Source organism: Lampris incognitus, chromosome 20 (genome assembly GCF_029633865.1).
Source record: "Lampris incognitus isolate fLamInc1 chromosome 20, fLamInc1.hap2, whole genome shotgun sequence".
In the NCBI taxonomy this organism is placed as follows: domain Eukaryota; kingdom Metazoa; phylum Chordata; class Actinopteri; order Lampriformes; family Lampridae; genus Lampris; species Lampris incognitus.
In genome coordinates, this window is record NC_079230.1 from 27,598,529 (window position 1) to 27,616,756 (window position 18,228).

Below are 18,228 nucleotides of genomic sequence, written 5' to 3' on the forward strand. Positions count from 1 at the left end.
CGGCAGGTCTTGTGGGGTGTTCCCGGTATGCGGTGGTCAGTACCTACCAAAATGGTCCAAAGAAGGACAACTGGTGAACCGGCAAGTCATGGGCGCCAAGGCTCATTGATGCGTGTGGGGAGCGATCTAGCATCTGTGGGATGTGCTGGAAAGAAGTCCGATCCACGGAGGCCCCACCTCACAACTTACAGGACTTAAAGGATCTGGTGGTAATGTCTTGGTGCTACATACCAGAGGACATCTTCAGAGGTCTTGTGGAGTCCATGCCTTGACAGGTCAGAGCTGTTTTGGTGGCATGAGGGGGACCTACACAATATTAGGGAGGTGGTTTTAATGTTTTGGCTGATCACGTCCACTTGCATACCAGGCATTTCAGCAGATGAGGAAACCTGCTGTGATCATCCGCTTTAGTGCTATTGGATCAGAGCTGGTTACGTTTAGGTATAAGAAAGAAATGGTTCGATTCCTCACCGACGACACGGCATAGGTGCTCATCCAGGCTCTGGTCATCTCCCGGCTGGACTACGGCAACTCCCTCCTCGCCGGCGCCCCAGCGTCGGCCATTAGACCTCTGGAGCTTCTTCAGAAAGCTGCAACTCCTCTGCTGTTCAACCGCCCTAAGTTCTCCCACACAACTCCCCTTCTCATGACCGCTCCCAGTAGCTGCTCGCATCCGGTTTAAGACTCTGGTGCTAGCCTACAGGGCAGTGAAAGGAACAGCTCCTTCCTATCTCCAGGCCATGGTCAAGCCCTACACCCCCGCCCGACCACTTCGCTCTGCCGCCTCGGGACGCCTGGTTGCCCCGTCGCTCAGAAGCCTGTGCTGCCGATCGACCCGGTCACGGCTCTTTTCTGTCCTGGCCCCACAGTGGTGGACTGAACCCCCCACTGATGTCAGGACAGCGGAGTCGCTGGCCATCTTTCAGCGCAGGTTGAAAACTCACCTCCTCAAGAACTACTGCCCTGTTACTTGCTCTTAGCACTTACTGTATTCACTCATTTAAAAAACAAAAATCTCTTTCTTGCGCTTTTACTTTAGCACTGGTTTTGCTCTTAGATGCTTGTTTAGAGAGAGGATGCACTTATGACCTCCGATGACTAGTAGTTCTCCCGATTTCCTACGTTAAATGATGCTCTTATTGTGAGTCGCTTTGGATAAAAGTGTTGGCTAAATGACTGTAGTGTAATGTGATATAAAATGGTTATGTTTAGGTATGAGTTTACAGCTGGTTAATTTTAGGTTTGGGTTTGATGTGGTCTAGGTCAGGGTAAGGGTTCGGGAGGCTTGTAATTAAGCATTATAATCTGCTTTGAGTGTAAAACGGGGTTAAAAGTAGGTTTGAGCGGATGTCCTTCACTGTGTCCTCGTCAGTACGTTGGCAATCATGGGAACTGCGTATTAGTTGTACTATATGACCGTTTTGTCCGTGAGACCGGACTGGTTTGTGCATCTTTTGAGCTCTTTGGAGTTGTTTTGACCCAGCCGTAATAAATAATCTCGCATGATGTCTTATCAGCAACATCCCGAGCCAGGTTCCCACTTATCTTAAGGACACGGTCCAGAAGATTCACAAGCCAACAAACATCCCTGGTAGACTTCCTGTCGCTGGTGAGTTTCGAACAGTAGCTAATCCACAAGCATCCGAAACACGGACGGTTTTTATAGTTGCTGATTTTAATGATTATTGTTGGGTTGGAGTTTCCGAGTTAAAATGACACGGTGCACACACGGGTCGGGTTTAAAGAGGAAGGGAAGTTGTTGTCTAACAAGCAGACGTGACAGAACAAGCCGGTAGACGACCTCCACCGTCAGACGGTGCAACACCAGCAGGGTAAAACTCAGGTTCAGCCAGGTTTTGTCAACAAAACCGGTGACGCCAACACCGGTTCTGTTGCCGGTATCATCACGGGGTGTCAGTATTTAAAACCAGTCGTTCACGATGGTAGCTTTTTAACGTTACACATAACATCTCGTTGTCTGAGCCGGTGTGATGGCGAACTGCAGTAAATCTCCTTCTGACCACTCCCTCGTCCCTCCGAAACCGCGGTATTCCCACCCTCACCAGTTTTCCCCTGCTGCCTCATTTCTTAAATCGAGGTTCTGACCCCGTTTGAGTCCTGCGTTCAGCTAAAGAGTCACACAGATCATATTTTAGATGGAATCTGACAATGTGCGCTTCACATGTTCTCCCCTCTCAAGTCTTGCCAGAGCAGCCACTTCGCCTCACTTCCACACAGACGTGAGAGATAGCGAGTCTGCTTTCCCACACTGAGTGAGTGGGACTTCCCACAAATCAGCGAGAACGGAGCCGCGGTCGCACATTTAAAACATCACTCGGCCTGTTTCGTGAATTAGTGAGTGCACGAGGCATGCAATTTTCTTGTAAGCCAATATGCGGTGGATAGCAAACATAACTCATGCATGTAGATTGCCATGTGCGTGTGCACAGACACAAGTAGAGACACACACACACGCACACACACACACACAAGGCCTCGGGTCCCAGACAGTAGGTTCGGTAGTAAATCAGGGTGTTTCAGTCAGACTGGATGGATAAGGCTGCAGGAATGAAAGCCGAGGCAGACGCCTATCAGCTCAGCCTCCGGTCTGTCTCTGCCTCTTTCTTCGCAAGTCTGCCCTCGTTCTCCGCCAGCGACCGCCTCGAAACACCGGGACAGGGTTCAGACACATGGGATGAAGTACACACCAGAGACAGTAGCCCGTGTTACAGGGGTAAGCGCGGTTCCCGGAGCCCGTCCGTCGGTCAGCGAACATCCACCAGAATCACCAACGTTCCCTTTACAGAGACAGACTCTCAGAAGCACTCCCCAATTCCCCGGCCTCCCCCTTCTCTACCCAACACACACACACAAACACACACACACACAACCACACAGGCAGAGGGTTTGATTAGATACACGTGTTCCTCGCTGTCTCCTAATTCCACCTGCCTGCAAATTAAAGCAACATTAGGCAACTTTTCTTTTTTTTTTTTACCTTAAAATAACAGCTTCACAGTCGTTTTGACGATACACTGACTTGTAATAGGGAGAATGGTGCCTCTTGTTCGTAGGGTTGCCAGCTTCCTCACCACTAAATAAGGGACGGTGTCACGGCGGTGTGGGCATGGTGCCGTGTGACTACACAGTGTATATTGTATATCCATTCAGTGTCTATATTCACCTTATTCAATTGAGTATATTCCATTTTGTCTATAGCTTTACTGAAACTGTATCATAATGTAAGCTTATGTGAATCAACCTCAAACTAAGCGATCAAAGAAATCACAATTTGGACTTTGTCAGCAAAATAAAAAAAAATATATATTCAAAATTCAAAATGCAAGAGGTCCCTTGTCACCTCCAGCTTGGTAGGGCGTCCCCACAGACACAATTGGCCGTGTCTGCGGGGTGGGAAGCCGGATGTGGGTATGTGTTCTGGTCGCTGCACTAGCGCCTCCTCTGGTTGGCCGGGGCTCCTGTTCGGGGGGGGGGGGACTGGAGGGGAATAGCGTGATCCTCCCACGCGGTACGTCCCCCCGGCGAAACTCCTCACTGTCAGGTGAAAAGAAGCGGCTGGCGACACCACGTGTATCGGAGGAGGCACGTGGTAGTCTGCAGCCCTCCTCGGATCGGCAGAGGGGGTGGAGCCGTGACTGGGACGGCTTGGAAGAGTGGGGTAGTTGGCCGGATACAACTGGAGAGAGAAAAAGGCGGGCTCAAGTTGGCTTTACTTACGTGTCGGAAAGCTGTCACCCGCTTCTCGCTGGTGGATTCTGCGGTGTCCTTGTCCATATTAGCAGGTTTGTTTGCACATGCCAACCCGCCCGAACAACGCCGGACATTACTTTTTTTTAAAATGGCGCATTTATGCGGTACGTATTAACCGACGCGCGCGAGGGCGCCTGTGATTGGATGACGGATGGTCTCATCCGGGGCGGGTCCACCACGTGATCTGGGATCTGCTGCGGTTGTGTCAGATCTAGGATCTGTAAGAGTGCCCTCTGGTGGTTGCAGAGTGGAGTAGCGGTCAATATGCGGGACAAGGGGGGTCCTGTGTGGGACAAACCTGTTTAGCCCAGCAGATACGGGACGTTCCGGCTAATACGGGACCGTTGGGCAACCCTGTAATCATTCCCGCTCTGCGCCCCGAGCGCCTGCTCTCGCTCTCCCGCGAGCGATATCTTTTTTTTTTTTCCTAGGATGGAGAAAGCACGACCCACCCTACTCTGCCTCTGATTGGCTAGTACTCGTTGCCTTGGTTGGTCGGTCGCGTGAGGAGTGAGATTGGCTGGGGTTAGGGTAAGAATATCAGGGTAAGCCAATCAGAGGCGGAGTATGGCGGGTCACGCTTTCACCATCCTAGGAAAAAAAAACATCATTCACGGGGGATCGTACCCGCTCAACCCAAGTTATATAGTGCAAGAACAGTGGGAATGGAAGAGGCAACCCCCCCCCCCCCCCCACAATTACAAGTCGGTGTACCATCAGAATGATTGTGAAGCTGTTATTTCAAGGTAAAACAAAAAAAATAAATATAATATTGCTTTAAACGTCTGAACTACGTCCCCTTCGCAAACACCGACCTTGATGTCAGGAGATGGAGTCGCTGTCAAACCCTGCTGGATCAAATACCCCGAGAACCGAGGGTCTTCTGTGTCTTCCTCTTTACTCTGTGGACTTCTGCTAATGTCTCTGTTTCAGCTCAGTCACAACATCTAATATCCGTAGTGAGATACGTACAGCAGTGCTTGCAAGTTAGACGAACTTCACCAGCATTCAGATTGTTGTTTTCCATCTGTTGTACACTTCCTGCCAGTTGGTGCAACCCCACCTCATCGGCCATATTCACACGGCGGCCATTTTGTAGTCACATGACGTTCAGTGGGGGAAGCAGCGTGAACCGCTATGTCTCACTTTAGTTGGCTGCCATGTGTGTACAATCGACACAGAGACGCGTGTGGTCCTGAGCGTTTGTTTTCTACCCCCAGACCTCCCGACGGGCAGCTACATCCAGGAGGACCTGTCTCGCTGCTCCTCCCTGTGCGAGGCGGGCCGGGACTGCTGTGACCTGATGGCCAGCTGTAAGTGCGGGACACACACCGGCCAGTATGACTGCATCTGTGAGAAGGGACACTACGGCAAGGGACTGCAGCACGAGTGCACAGGTAGGGAGGACGAATGTGACATTTCAAACGCACCCTTACGTCCGTCCATCCATTACCCGAACCGCTTATCCGCCTTAGGGTCGCGGGATGCTGGAGCCTATCCCGGCAGCCATTGGGCGGCAGGCGGGGAGACACCCTGGACAGGTCGCCAGGCCATCACAGGGTCAACACACACACACACACGTAGGGACAATTTAGTGTGGCCGATTCACCCGACCTACATGTCTTTGGACTGTGGGAGGAAACCGGAGCACCCGGGGGAAACCCACCCAGCCTTGCACCCTTACAGCGCCTGTTTATATGCAAAGTGAAAAAATCCCCCTGTAATCGGATCAAGGAAATGATTTGATTAATGCAACTGCCGTGTAAACCACTTAATCGAACTCTGAACCACGTTAAGGTCCGAGTCCACATAAGCATAATGAGATTATCAGGGCTATGTTTTTCATCAATCATTCAATTAACTGCGTTTTTTTTTTTGTTTTAATTCACTTTAATCTGCGGTCCTCTCTGAGAACCGGTTGTGCGCATGCATCAAAAATGTGGGATTCCCAATGCCGGCGTCTGACCCGGAAACGATTTGCAAAGGACAACATGGCGAGCGTCCATGAACAGAGAAGAAGAAAGGAAACCGCGTGCTCACAGCGCCAACGCAAATATTCATGACTTCACGGTTGGCCGAGCGTCTTTGTCTGACCGGCGGTGTAAACGGACACTCCCGAAACGAGACGGACCCGGCCTCCGTGTTTCATGAGGTGAATGAGCTTCATATTCTGAAGTTTTAAGAGGGGGCGAAAAACCAGACGCGGCGGCCATTTCCGGAAACTCGGCGTCGGAAGCGCTTGATTTTTTTTTTCGTACCCGTTTTCCGGGAACTCTGCCTCTGATTGGCTAGTACTCGTCGCCTCCGTTGATTAGGTTGGTTAAGGTTAGGGTTAGGGTGGGGTCAGGGATAGGGGTTAGCCAATCAGAGATAGAGTAGGAGCGGGTCTTCCCGGAATCCAGGCGAACGCTCTCTCAACGAGTACTAGCCAATCAGAGGCAGGAAGCGCTTGATTTTTTTCCGTATACGTTTTCCGGGAACGCTGCCTCTGATTGGCTAGTACTCGTTGCCTCCGTTGATTAGGTTGGTTAAGGTTAGGGTGGGGTCAGGGATAGGGGTTAGCCAATCAGAGATAGAGTAGGGGCGGGTCTTCCCGGAATCCAGGCGAACGCTCTCTCAACGAGTACTAGCCAATCAGAGGCAGGAAGCGCTTGATTTTTTTTTTTCCGTACCCGTTTTCCGGGAACTCTGCCTCTGATTGGCTAGTACTCGTTAGCTCCGTTGATTAGGTTGGTTAAGGTTAGGGTTAGGATGGGGTCAGGGATAGGGTTAGCCAATCAGAGATAGAGTAGGGGCGGGTCTTCCCGGAATCCAGGCGAACGCTCTCTCAACGAGTACTAGCCAATCAGAGGCAGGAAGCGCTTGATTTTTTTTTTTCCGTACCCGTTTTCCGGGAACTCTGCCTCTGATTGGCTAGTACTCGTTAGCTCCGTTGATTAGGTTGGTTAAGGTTAGGGTTAGGATGGGGTCAGGGATAGGGTTAGCCAATCAGAGATAGAGTAGGGGCGGGTCTTCCCGGAATCCAGGCGAACGCTCTCTCAACGAGTACTAGCCAATCAGAGGCAGGAAGCGCTTGATTTTTTTTCGTACCCGTTTTCCAGGAACTCTGCCTCTGATTGGCTAGTACTCGTCGCCTCCGTTGATTAGGTTGGTTAAGGTTAGGGTTAGGATGGGGTCAGGGATAGGGTTAGCCAATCAGAGATAGAGTAGGGGGCGGGTCTTCCCGGATTCCAGGCGAACGCTCTCTCTCAACGAGTACTAGCCAATCAGAGGCTACGGAACGAGTCCCGGAAACGCAGATGATTGGCGAGCCCACGTTGCATGTTGTGGGCGGAAGTGGATACGGCGTCATGAGCGAGGCGTGGCCGAGCAGACGTCCCAGGGCCGTTTCGCCAGGCCCAGTGTTCAGTAAGTCCTTCCTAAGTCTGCACATTAGCAAGCCTAATAATATTTCATGCACCATTTGAAGGCGCTTGCCATAAATTACCGCGAGTTCAATCCCGTTTGTCTATGTCGTTTTCAGTTCCCCGAGCTACCACCGTGACCGCAACCTTTCGTTCAAACCGGACTCTCAAACCGAACAGAAATAGCCCGATTGATGTTACGAGCGTGTGGTGTTTCTCCAGTTTTCCAGTTTGTCAACCCGCTCCCTCCGTTTCCCAACACCTCGTCGTCATCCTCCCCACTCCGGCCCCCGGGTCACCGGGTAACTCGCGGTGGATGACGGTCACATAAGCATCCCGTCCACTTTACGATGAATGAGAGGCGATGTGTCGAACAGACCCCTGTCGTCAAGACCGGGGCGTGCTGGAAGGATGTGACCCTGTCGGCGGCGGGGAGGGCCGGGAAAGCGATGTGGTTTTTCTGTGTTTTTCGTGTGTCTGTGTGTGTGTTTCGAGTCCAGACGGCCCGTCCTCACCTCTGACTTTCTGGCCCCCGCCACCGCCTCCTCCTCCTCTCCTCATAACTCTGCCTTCCACTTACACTTGAGTACGCTCCCGTCTCATTGAAAATTAAAACTTGTTTTTCTTCGGCTCTCGCTGCTTGGCCGGTGCTTAACACAAACATGAGATGTGATTACTTAAGGGACACTGCCACTTACCCTGAGTTATAGCTTGTTTTATTTGTCCTGAATTTGCAGACATGTCCTAAATCGTCACACTGAATATGGCTGTCTATGAAAAACTGTGGTAGAGCGCTCTCTCTCTCTCTCTCTCTCTCTCTCTCTCTCTCTCTCTCTCTCTCTCTCTCTCTCTCTCTCTCTCTCTCTCTCTCTCTCTCTCTGTCCAACTCACGCACACACACACACACACACACCACACACACACTTGCCTGGTTTTTATTTTTTCGTTCTGAGCTTGTTCAGAATCCGAAACTGTTTTGTGTTTTTTCTCTCGAGGTAATGAGATTGTAAATCAGCCATGTTGAAGCAATTACATTTCTGCTGATACATTTCTACATTTCTGCTGAGGAGAATAGATCCCCGTGCAACACTAATACCCGCAAGTCAAACACCACTTCCCGAGACCTGAGGGATCCCTGGGCCTGCTTCGAGCCGTCCGGGCACCGGCCGGCTCGTACCGCCCGTCGAGGAGACGAGAGGAGATGAAGCCTCAGATCCCCCCCCCCCCCGGGTAATATCGAGTGAATCTAAGCGTGTACGCCGAGGAAAACCTCAGGTTTTGCTATCAAATGTTCAGCCAGCGGTCCGTTTCAATAGCGGTGCGTTAATGTGGTGTTGCCGGAGAGTGTTGATTGAAATCAAAACCATCCGTCCACCATCCAAACCGCCTTATCCTGCGCTCAGGGTCACGGGGGGATGCTGGAGCCTATCCCGGCAGTCACCGGGCGGCAGGCGGGGAGACACCCTGGACAGGCCGCCAGGCCATCTCAGGGCCAACACACACACACACACACACACACCTAGGGACAATTTTACATTTGCTAAGGTTAGCTAAAAATTGTTTTTATCATGCTAATTTTCCCCCGCTAGCTACCGAGCTAAAGTTGTTTTAAGTATTTACACATTCTGACTAACTCCATTCAGAAATATATATTGTAACGATGACGGATGAATAGGCTCGGTAGCCCTTGGCTAACGGGTCGGACCCTCAATTTTTCAGAAGTGGGATGCGCGCGGACACGCTTCCCGAAGGAGGGGGCGGGGTAGTGTAACGTGCATGGAGAAGTAGACACGTTAGCTCTTGGCTAACGGGTCGGACCCTTTAGTCGAGCGGTTAGCGATGTCGCCCGCGGTGCGAGAGATGCGGGTTCGCATCCCGGCTGCGGCGGTTTCTGTGGTTGCCCCCTCGAATTCGCTATAATATATATAAATCTATAAACTAAGCAAAGAAATACAGATGAGGACTGCTAGCTTGCTAGCTAACGACAAGCACAACCCACCTTCGGAGACTTGCCTTTGCAGCCATTTTAGCCATTTACCTAAAGTAGCCCTGAACTGTTGCCCAAGTTAATATTCTCTTGCCAGCAGGCTAACTCAGTTAACTATTAAGCTAGTTGTTAACGCTTCACTTTAACCGTCATCACGTTATGTAGAGGATGAACAACACCAGTCAGGCCTCGTCTGGCAGGAGGAAAGACTGACACCGGTCAGGCCTCGTCTGGCAGGAGGAAAGACTGACACCAGTCAGTCCTCGTCTGGCAGGAGGAAAGACTGACACCAGTCGGTCTTCGTCTGGCAGGAGGAAAGACTGACACCAGTCAGTCCTCGTCTGGCAGGAGGAAAGACTGACACCAGTCAGGCCTCGTCTGGCAGGAGGAAAGACTGACACCAGTCAGGGCGTGTGTCCTGGTCGCTGCACTAGCGCCTCCTCTGGTCGGTCGGGGCGTCTGTTCGGGGGGGGCGGGGTAATAGCGTGATCCTACCACGCGCTACGTCCCCCTGGTGAAACGCCTCACTGTCAGGTGAAAAGAAGCGGCTGGTGACTCCCACGTGTATCGGAGGAGGAACGTGGTAGTCTGCAGACCTCCCCGGATCGGCAGAGGGGGTAATCGGCCGGACACAACTGGGGAGAAAAGGGGCTGAAAATACCCCCCCAAAAAAGAAAGAAATTATGTAAAACTGTAAGAAATGAGAGACCGCGCCTCATTTTAAGCATGTTTTTCTTATTCACGCAGGTACGGGGGTTCGGCGTTGTCTTGCTCAAAGGCGCTCGGACGTTGATGCGAACGTATTGATTGTCGCGGGGATCGATCGGATTTGCGAGTTGTGTGCTTCGCTGTCAGCTCTTCCCCCCCGTTTTCACTTGTGATTAGTTTAAAGTGCACCATGTTGGCTCACTGGGATCATCATTCAGGGTTCAGAGAGACAAAGTGATCCAGAGCTCTGAGGTAAGGGAACAATGGCATCTGTTTGACTCGCGAGTATGTGTGCTGGCCTGTATTAGTCGTGTGTGTGTGTGTGTGTGTGTGCGTGTGTGTGTGTGTGTGCTTGACTGACGGCTACATTGAACTCTGAAGTCATTTCTTGATAACTCGCCCATGATGACGATCTAAGCTGAAAGCCAACGCCGAGCGGTGCACTCGGCGTTGGCGCTGACATGAATCCGTCCTGTTAATGGATGGGAATGGGTGATAATCCAGGTCGTCAATCTGCGCCCTCGGGGTAACCGGCTCCTTGCCGGCCTGCTTTCAATTAGGACGAGTTAACGGGGGGCGGGGGCGGGGGGGGACAAAAAGTACATTTGACGGAGACGCTGGAGCGACGGTTCAGATCATTATCGTCCGCGTTAGTGTGAAAGAGCGGGGAGAGGGACAAAGAGAGGGAGAAAGGGAGGGAGAAAGGGAGGGAGAGAGTTCAGGAAAGGCGAGGGCGTGGGGGTCACGGTGCTAAGCGGCACGCCTCCTTAATGCCGGTCAGATGTTGTCGAGACAGGAGGCCCTCTCCGTCTATTAATCCGTGTGGATGCTTTAATTAGCGGCAGACTGCAGACAGCAGAAGTGGCTCCGAGGGAGGAAGGACGCAGCGAGACGCTCCAACCGCAGCAGCGCGGGGCTGCTCCATCAGTCCCCCCCCCCCCCCCTCTCCTCACTTTCTCTCCCCCTCCAGCCCTCTTAAAGTACGCTGGCCGACGCTGTAGTGCCGCGGCGTGGATCCGTTCCCGTGGCGCCCCGTGCGCGTGGGGCGAACGGCGTGATGAGTCACGGCGGAGCAGTCACGGACGGAGCGCGTCGCCGGCCGGGTCTCATTATCTCGCTTGTTTGTTCATCTCGCCGCTTTTCTTCTTCTTCTTCTCGTATGGAATACCGCGTTTACTGGAGGGTTTCATCTTTAATAACCCACAAATGCTGCGTTTGAAGTGCTCACAGGCGCACAGATGACTAGATTTGCCTGTGAACTGTGTGACTAACCAAGAGAGACTCCTGTTCTTTTGGGTTTGGGGAGGGGTGTGTGTGTGTGTGTGGGGTGAGGGGGGTGGGTGGGGTGGGTGGGGGTCAGAAAAATACAGCGCTCCTCCAGCAGTGTCTTGGATACCGGTGAATTTTGTTGCTGTTTAGCCTCGTCGGTCTTGGCTGCAGCGGAGGTGTTGGGTGAATTATGAGTACGCTGTGTGCTTTAGCGATGCCAGACAGAGGCGGCCTGACACTGTACCGCTATTGGCGGAGCGCCGACTGCTCTGGTTTACATAAGCATTACGAGTCGGCATACGGCCTCCAGTGGATTTGTTGTCTCGACAACAAATCCACAAATCCAGCGAGTCTGTGAGCTTTGGCGCTTTTCAATTATGCAAAAAGGCCGCAAGGTGGCTTCTCGGCTGGGGAAGTGGCCCCCTCGTCCCGATGATTTAGGGGTTGGCGGCGGTGTTGGCGAGCGCGTTCCCTGGCCCGGGAGCGAGCCATACTAAATCCCGTCGCTTCTGGACCGTCCGAAAGCCTCGTTCTCGTTTGCGTCTTTGCTTATTAGCTGGGAGTCGCGCGCGACATTTGATCCGAGCGTAAATCTCCGCGCTTCCAGCGGCGCGCGAGTGCACAGGTGATCTGCGGCGTTGACAGATGTGGGAGGCGGCGCTTTAAAAACGCATCCCTGCAAGAGAAGCGGTGGGTTGTTTTTTTTAGCATCCTCTCCATCAGTGAACATAGCAGAAGAAGAAGAAGAAACCCCCCCCCCCCGGCTATGAATCAAAAAGACAAAGAAAGATATTCTTCATTAATGCTGGCGGGGCTCTTCGTAAGTGGCAAACGCTGCGGCGGGGGGAGGACATTTTGTGCTGCTTCTTTTTTTTCCACGCAGTTCCTCAGTTGGTTGAATTGCGTGCGTCAGTTGCATGGTTGAATGCACCATATGCACCAATAAAAGCAAAAAGAGAAGATCGCGAGCCAGTGTAAACGATGCAACTTTCAAAATATCCCCCCAAAAAAGGGCTTCTGCAGAGGCCTTCCTCAGACGGCTGGTGCATCTGCAGGAGCGGTAGGGAGTACATCCAGCGGGTTTGTTAGGGCGGGCACGGTGGCGCAGTGGTTAGCGCGGTCGCCTCACAGCAAGAAGGTGCTGGGTTCGAGCCCCGGGGTAGTCCGCCCGTGGAGGCCGTCCCGGGTCGTCCTCTGTGACATCTAGGTCAGCTGAGTCGGCCGTTCTAAACTTGTCCCTGGGTGTGAAGTCGGCCCTGTGATGGCGTGTCCAGGGTGTCTCCCCGCCCGCCGCCCACTGACTGCGGGGATCGGCTCCGGCATCCCCGCGACTCCGAGAGCAGGGTAAGCGGTTCGGATAATGGATGGATGGGTGGATGTTTGTTAGGTGTTCGGGCGAGGAACCTCGAATATAAACGGAACTGTGTCCAAGGAAAACTCCATGAGACACCTTTTTACTTACCGTCCCATCACTGCTAGCTGGCAACCGCCGTTCCCGTCCAGCCGAGCTCTTTTGCAGAGGGACCGGAGTCCACCTCAGTTGTGGTTGGTTCTGGTGTGACGAGGCATGGGGAAAGTTAAAGCTCGTGTCTTCATAGGCTCTTCCGAGACCCCGGTTCGCTCTCCCAGACAGGCAGGAAGACAGACATGCAGAAAAGTGGAAGCGAACGAGTGCGAGAAAGCTAGGGAATCTGGGTCATGGTCCGGAGAATGACCTCACTTAGTGCTGTGTACCGCTCATGACTCGGCCTTAACCGGTGTGTGTGTGTGTGTGTGTGTTGTCATCAGTCTGCCATCCTCGGTGCTCTCATCCGCTCCGTCTGGGTTCGATATGTGCGCGGTGCGCTGGACCCGGAGCCTCCGCGGTAGTCGGGACCCTTTGCGAGTTCCACTGCTCCGTCCTCACAGATAGCGGTGGTTATCCTACACCGGAGGAGGCTTTAGTCCGTGTGGCGGCCTGTCCCGCGGGGAGAATTTAGACGTCAGTCCTTCAGAAATCATCGGCTCTGCTAACTGCATCCCAGTTGACGGTCAGACTGGGGAGCAGAAGAGAGGTTTGAGGGGATGGAGATGCACCCAGAGGCCATTGAACGGTGATGGATCATCGCTGCGGAAGACGGTCCGTGCTGTCAGAGGAGCTTTAAGTGGGCCCATCTATCATCCCGTGACGCGCACGCGTACCTATTTTTATCTTGGCCCGCGCGCTAACGGCAGCCATCCGTTTTCATTACAGCGCTTCCCCCTTTTCCACCGCTGACACAATCACATTCATGCTCTCTTAGTCAACCGTTCAGTCAACCAACCGCTATTCACATAGCACGAGCCGTTCCTTTACAATGCACCGGGTAGTGTAGGAGTCCACTCCGCTGTCTACCAACACGGGGATCGCCGGTTCGAACCCCCCGTGTTACCTCCGGCTTAGTCGGGCGTCCCTACAGACACAACTGGCCCTTTCCGCGGGTGGGGGAGCCGGATGTGGGTATGTGTCCTGGTCGCTGCACTGGCGCCTCCTCTGGTCGGCCGGGGCGCCTTTTGGGGGGGGGGGACTAGTGGGACTGGCGTGATCCTCCCAAGCGCTACGTCCCCCTGGCGAAACTCCTCACCGTCAGGTGAAAAGAAGCGGCTGGCGACTCCAGGTGTATCGGAGGAGGCACGTGGTAGTCTGCAGGACTACGTGGACGTGATGACCCAGCAGGTCGGGACGTCCATTGCTCGTGGCACTAAAACAGCGGCGCAAGTTCAGGAAACTGTCTCACTCGACCGTCCTGCAGCCTTTAAGACCAGGGAAGGACAACGTTCAAGCTATCGCCAGATTACCGAGACCACCACCCACATTTCAGCACATCCAGATCACATCCGTGTCGGTGGGGGTCCCGTTTCCGTGGTGATCTTCATTGTGTTCTGTAATTAGGATCGGGGATACAGGAGCACGGGCAGGCAGCTTCTTTCCGGTCCGGTGGCACACGAGCGCCTCACTTCCTGTAGAGGCGGAGACGGCGTTAATACCGAGGGGACGGCTCCATATTTGTTTTTTTTTGGTTTGTTTTTTTAAGAACCGCCGGATCCCCGAAGGGGTCGCGTGGCGGCGCCGAGCCCCGACACGACGCCGACCCCCCACGACTCCTGCACGTCCGTCCGTCTGTGGATGTGCCGTGTCCTTGTATTGGGGGGTGGGGGTGTGGGGGGGTGGGTGTAGGGAGGTCATTCACTTCCTTCCTTCGGGGTGTCCACCACAAATATTTGCGCTCGGTGTGAACGGCCGGGAGGTTTCCAGGAGGGGACGCCCCGAGGTGGACATAAATCGCTCCGAGGAATGAACAGGAAAAACAAAACGAGAGCGGTCTCTGCCAGGGAAGATGGATTCGGTGGAGCGCTGTGGAATGATGACCGGGAAGGATCGGCGGGGGGGGGGGGGGGAGGCGCAGGAGGGGGGGGGGGGAGTGTTGCAATCGACCGTTCCTTTGTTTTTCACTGCCGTCTTCCAACCCCCAGCGTGGCGGTCTCCAGCGCGAAGGAGGTATGGCTGCAGACCAGAAAACCCCGAGAGCAGCCTCCAGCTGAACCCCGGACGTGGGAGGGGGGGGAGGGGGACGGTCTGCAGACCGCCTCGCCACGGACGCCGCACTCCCCCCGCCGTGACGAGGCAGGGGGGAGTGCGGCGTCCACCCGTGCCACGTGTCCGCCCGGCTCTCTCACTTTCAGACACACACACACACACACAGACACACACAGACACACACACTTGTCCAGGTGAGCCTCCCCTGACGGCTGTGGAAACAGGCCGCTCACGTCGCCGACGGACGTCTTGCACGTCAGCCCGTCGTAAATCCCGTCTCGGCGCCTGATTTGTGGATCGGGGTCCTGGTTTCCGCGTCGGGAGACGTGCGAAGCGGTAACCAGCCCCCCCCCCCCCCGAGAAAACCCCTCCATCACAGGCCCCGGCCATACATTTCACTTATTTACCAGACGCAGGGCCGAGTCGGCCATCTTTCAAACGGGGGAGGGGAGGGGAGGGGGGGGTGTACTGACACGGCTGTGTCGGCTTCGAAGGGCTTTAAGTCACCTTCTCTCTTTCTGGATCTGTCTCTGGATTTACGTCTCTGTATTCATCTCTCTCTCTCTCTCTCTCTCTCTCTCTCTCTCTCTCTCTCGCTCGTTCTCTCGCCCTTTCACTGTGATGTATGGGAGGGCCCTTATTGTGTTAATTTTTTTGTGTGGATTTTCCCTCTTTTGCTCCCCAGTTGTATCCGGCCAATTACCCCACTCTTCCGAGCCCTCCCAGTCCACCCCCCTCTGCCGCTCCGGGGAGGGCTGCAGACTACCACGTGCCTCCTCCTCCCATACATGTGGAGTCGCCAGCCGCTTCTTTTCACCTGACAGTGAGGAGTCTCACCAGGGGGGCAGTAGCGCGTGGGAGGATCAGGCTTTTCCCCCCAGTTCCCCCCAGAGGAGGCGCTAGTGCAGTGACCAGGACACATACCCACATCCGGCTTCCCACCCGCAGACACGGCCAATTGTGTCTGTAGGGACGCCCGACCAAGCCGGAGGTAACACGGGATTCGAACCGGCGATCCCCGTGTTGGTAGGCAACGGAATAGACCGCCACGCCACCCGGACGCCTATTGTGTTAATTTTTTGCTCCACTGTGAGTAAATGCCATCCGTCCATCCATCCGTCCATCCATCCATCCGTCCGTCCGTCCGTCCATCCATCCGTCCGTCCTTCCATCCATCCATCGATCCATCCGTCCGTCTGTCCGTCCGTCCATCCGTCCATCCATCCGTCCGTCCATCCATCCGTCCGTCCATCCATCCGTCCGTCCGTCCATCCGTCCGTCCGTCCATCCGTCCGTCCATCCGTCCATCCATCCGTCCATCCATCCGTCCATCCGTCCGTCCGTCCATCCGTCCGTCCATCCGTCCATCCATCCGTCCATCCGTCCATCCATCCGTCCATCCATCCGTCCATCCGTCCGTCCATCCATCCGTCCATCCGTCCATCCATCCGTCCGTCCATCCGTCCGTCCATCCGTCCATCCATCCGTCCATCCATCCGTCCGTCCTTCCATCCATCCATCCATCGATCCATCCGTCCGTCCGTCCGTCCGTCCATCCGTCCATCCATCCATCCGTCCATCCATCCGTCCATCCATCCGTCCATCCATCCGTCCATCCGTCCATCCATCCGTCCGTCCATCCATCCGTCCGTCCATCCATCCGTCCGTCCGTCCGTCCGTCCGTCCATCCATCCGTCCATCCGTCCGTCCATCCATCCGTCCGTCCGTCCGTCCATCCATCCGTCCATCCATCCATCCATCCGTCCATCCATCCGTCCATCCATCCATCCGTCCATCCATCCGTCCATCCATCCATCCGTCCATCCGTCCGTCCGTCCATCCATCCATCCATACCAGTTTAATCCAGTTCAGGGTGACGTGAGGGTATAAATGTAAGCGGATGTAAAAGCGGGGGGGGGGGCGAGAAGACTTGGGAGTGTTTACGGTTATTTCTCTCTCTCGTCACATCAAGTGGACACGGGGGAGTGACGGCGTGCTCTGAACCAGTCCTCACGTGGACGCCGTCGGTGCGTCCTCGCTACGTCTGCTTAGTGGTGCGGCGCGTCGTTTCTCTCCCCCCCTCCCCCCCCCCCTGGGCCGAAGACGTCGACGTCTGTCTCCAAAACCGCCCGAGACAAGCGAAGCCGGCGGTGGAGACCGGCGGGACGATCTCCCGCCGAACAAACTTTCCACTTGTTCTCCACAACCCCTCCCCCCTCCCCCCAACATTCTAGATTAAGCCCGACTCCAAACGATGTGTCGAGAAGGCAGCGGGCTGTATGAACTCCAAACCCGGACAGCAGCACCACCCACCAGAGAAGACTGCTCGTCTGTGTGTCTGCAGACGTCTCTCCGTCTCCGTCTGTGTTCCTCTGTGTGGAAAATTCAGGAAAAAGAAAGAAACGAGGCTGTTGCTCAACCTGAATTCGGGCCCAGTTCTGGTCCGGTTCCTGGCAACGGAGCGTAAATGCCTGGGATGTCGTGAGGACAAGAGGGGCCGGAGGGGGGGGGCTTTGGGGTCGACAGCAACCCCGCGGACACGTCCATACGTTAATTAAAGGGGGTTGGGCTGAAATGTAGGTTGGTGTTTTTCTTTTGGGGGAGCGGAGGCGGAGGAGGGGCCGCGGGGGAGGGGGGTGGGTTCATGGTCGACGGAGGGAGGGAGCCTCCAGTTCTGGTGTAGGCCCATGTTGGCCTGAGAGAGAGAGAGAGGGAGGGAGGGAGGGAGGGAGGAAATACCGCTATTAATAATGAACTTGATAATAAACATTATTTATACAGTACTTAGTTGCTAAGAGATTTACAATCCATAAGACGACAATAAATAAAACCAAACAAGACGAGTAATGAAAACGCCAGATTTTAAGTCCAGCACGCGGTTCCAGAAGAATCGAGCAGGCGAGGCCAAGCGAGAACGAAACGAGCTTGGACAGATTACACGTAAAGCTCGGTGCTAGAAGCTGTCTGTAAAGAGTGATTTAAAGGGGGGGGGGGGGAGGGGGGGGGCTCTGGCTCTTTGAAGGGAACCGGCCTCGGCTCGTTGTCGAGGCCTTGACGCACGGCGGTGGCAATAAAACCAGCCTGTTGGCAGGCTGCGCCGATATTAATGACGCTAACGCCTTTCATTTGCTAATCCGGTCCTCCGTGAAAACAGAATTGGAGGAGCCGCAGGACATTTGAAGTAAAACACGGGGAAAACAATGAGAAACGGAGCGGCGATGGAGCGTGTTCGTGTCAGCCTTGATCCTTAAATGGTCTCTGGCGGCACTTCGCGGCTAACGGGAGCCCTCCAATACTACTGTTGTTGTTGGCCGTTGCTATTTTGTGCCCGTACTCACTCAAATACCATTACGATCGGTATCGACTGTGCCCTCCTTCTACCGGCGCACGACCTTTTTTATGCTCTTATGATGATGATTACACCAGATTAGATTGGATTATATTATATTAAATCAAATTAGATTAAATGAGATTAGATTAGACTAAATCAGATTAGATAGGATCAGATTAGAGTAAATCATATTAGATTGGAT

At 54.1% G+C, this 18,228-nt stretch overlaps 1 protein-coding gene across 1 annotated transcript in view; it reads left to right on the plus strand.

Moving 5' to 3' along the window:
- Window positions 1–18,228, plus strand: part of svep1 (sushi, von Willebrand factor type A, EGF and pentraxin domain containing 1) — a 164,898-nt gene that overhangs the window by 14,756 nt on the left and 131,914 nt on the right. The window contains 1 exon segment of the mRNA XM_056300497.1: window positions 4,992–5,168. Within this exon segment, the coding sequence (XP_056156472.1) occupies window positions 4,992–5,168 (177 nt within the window).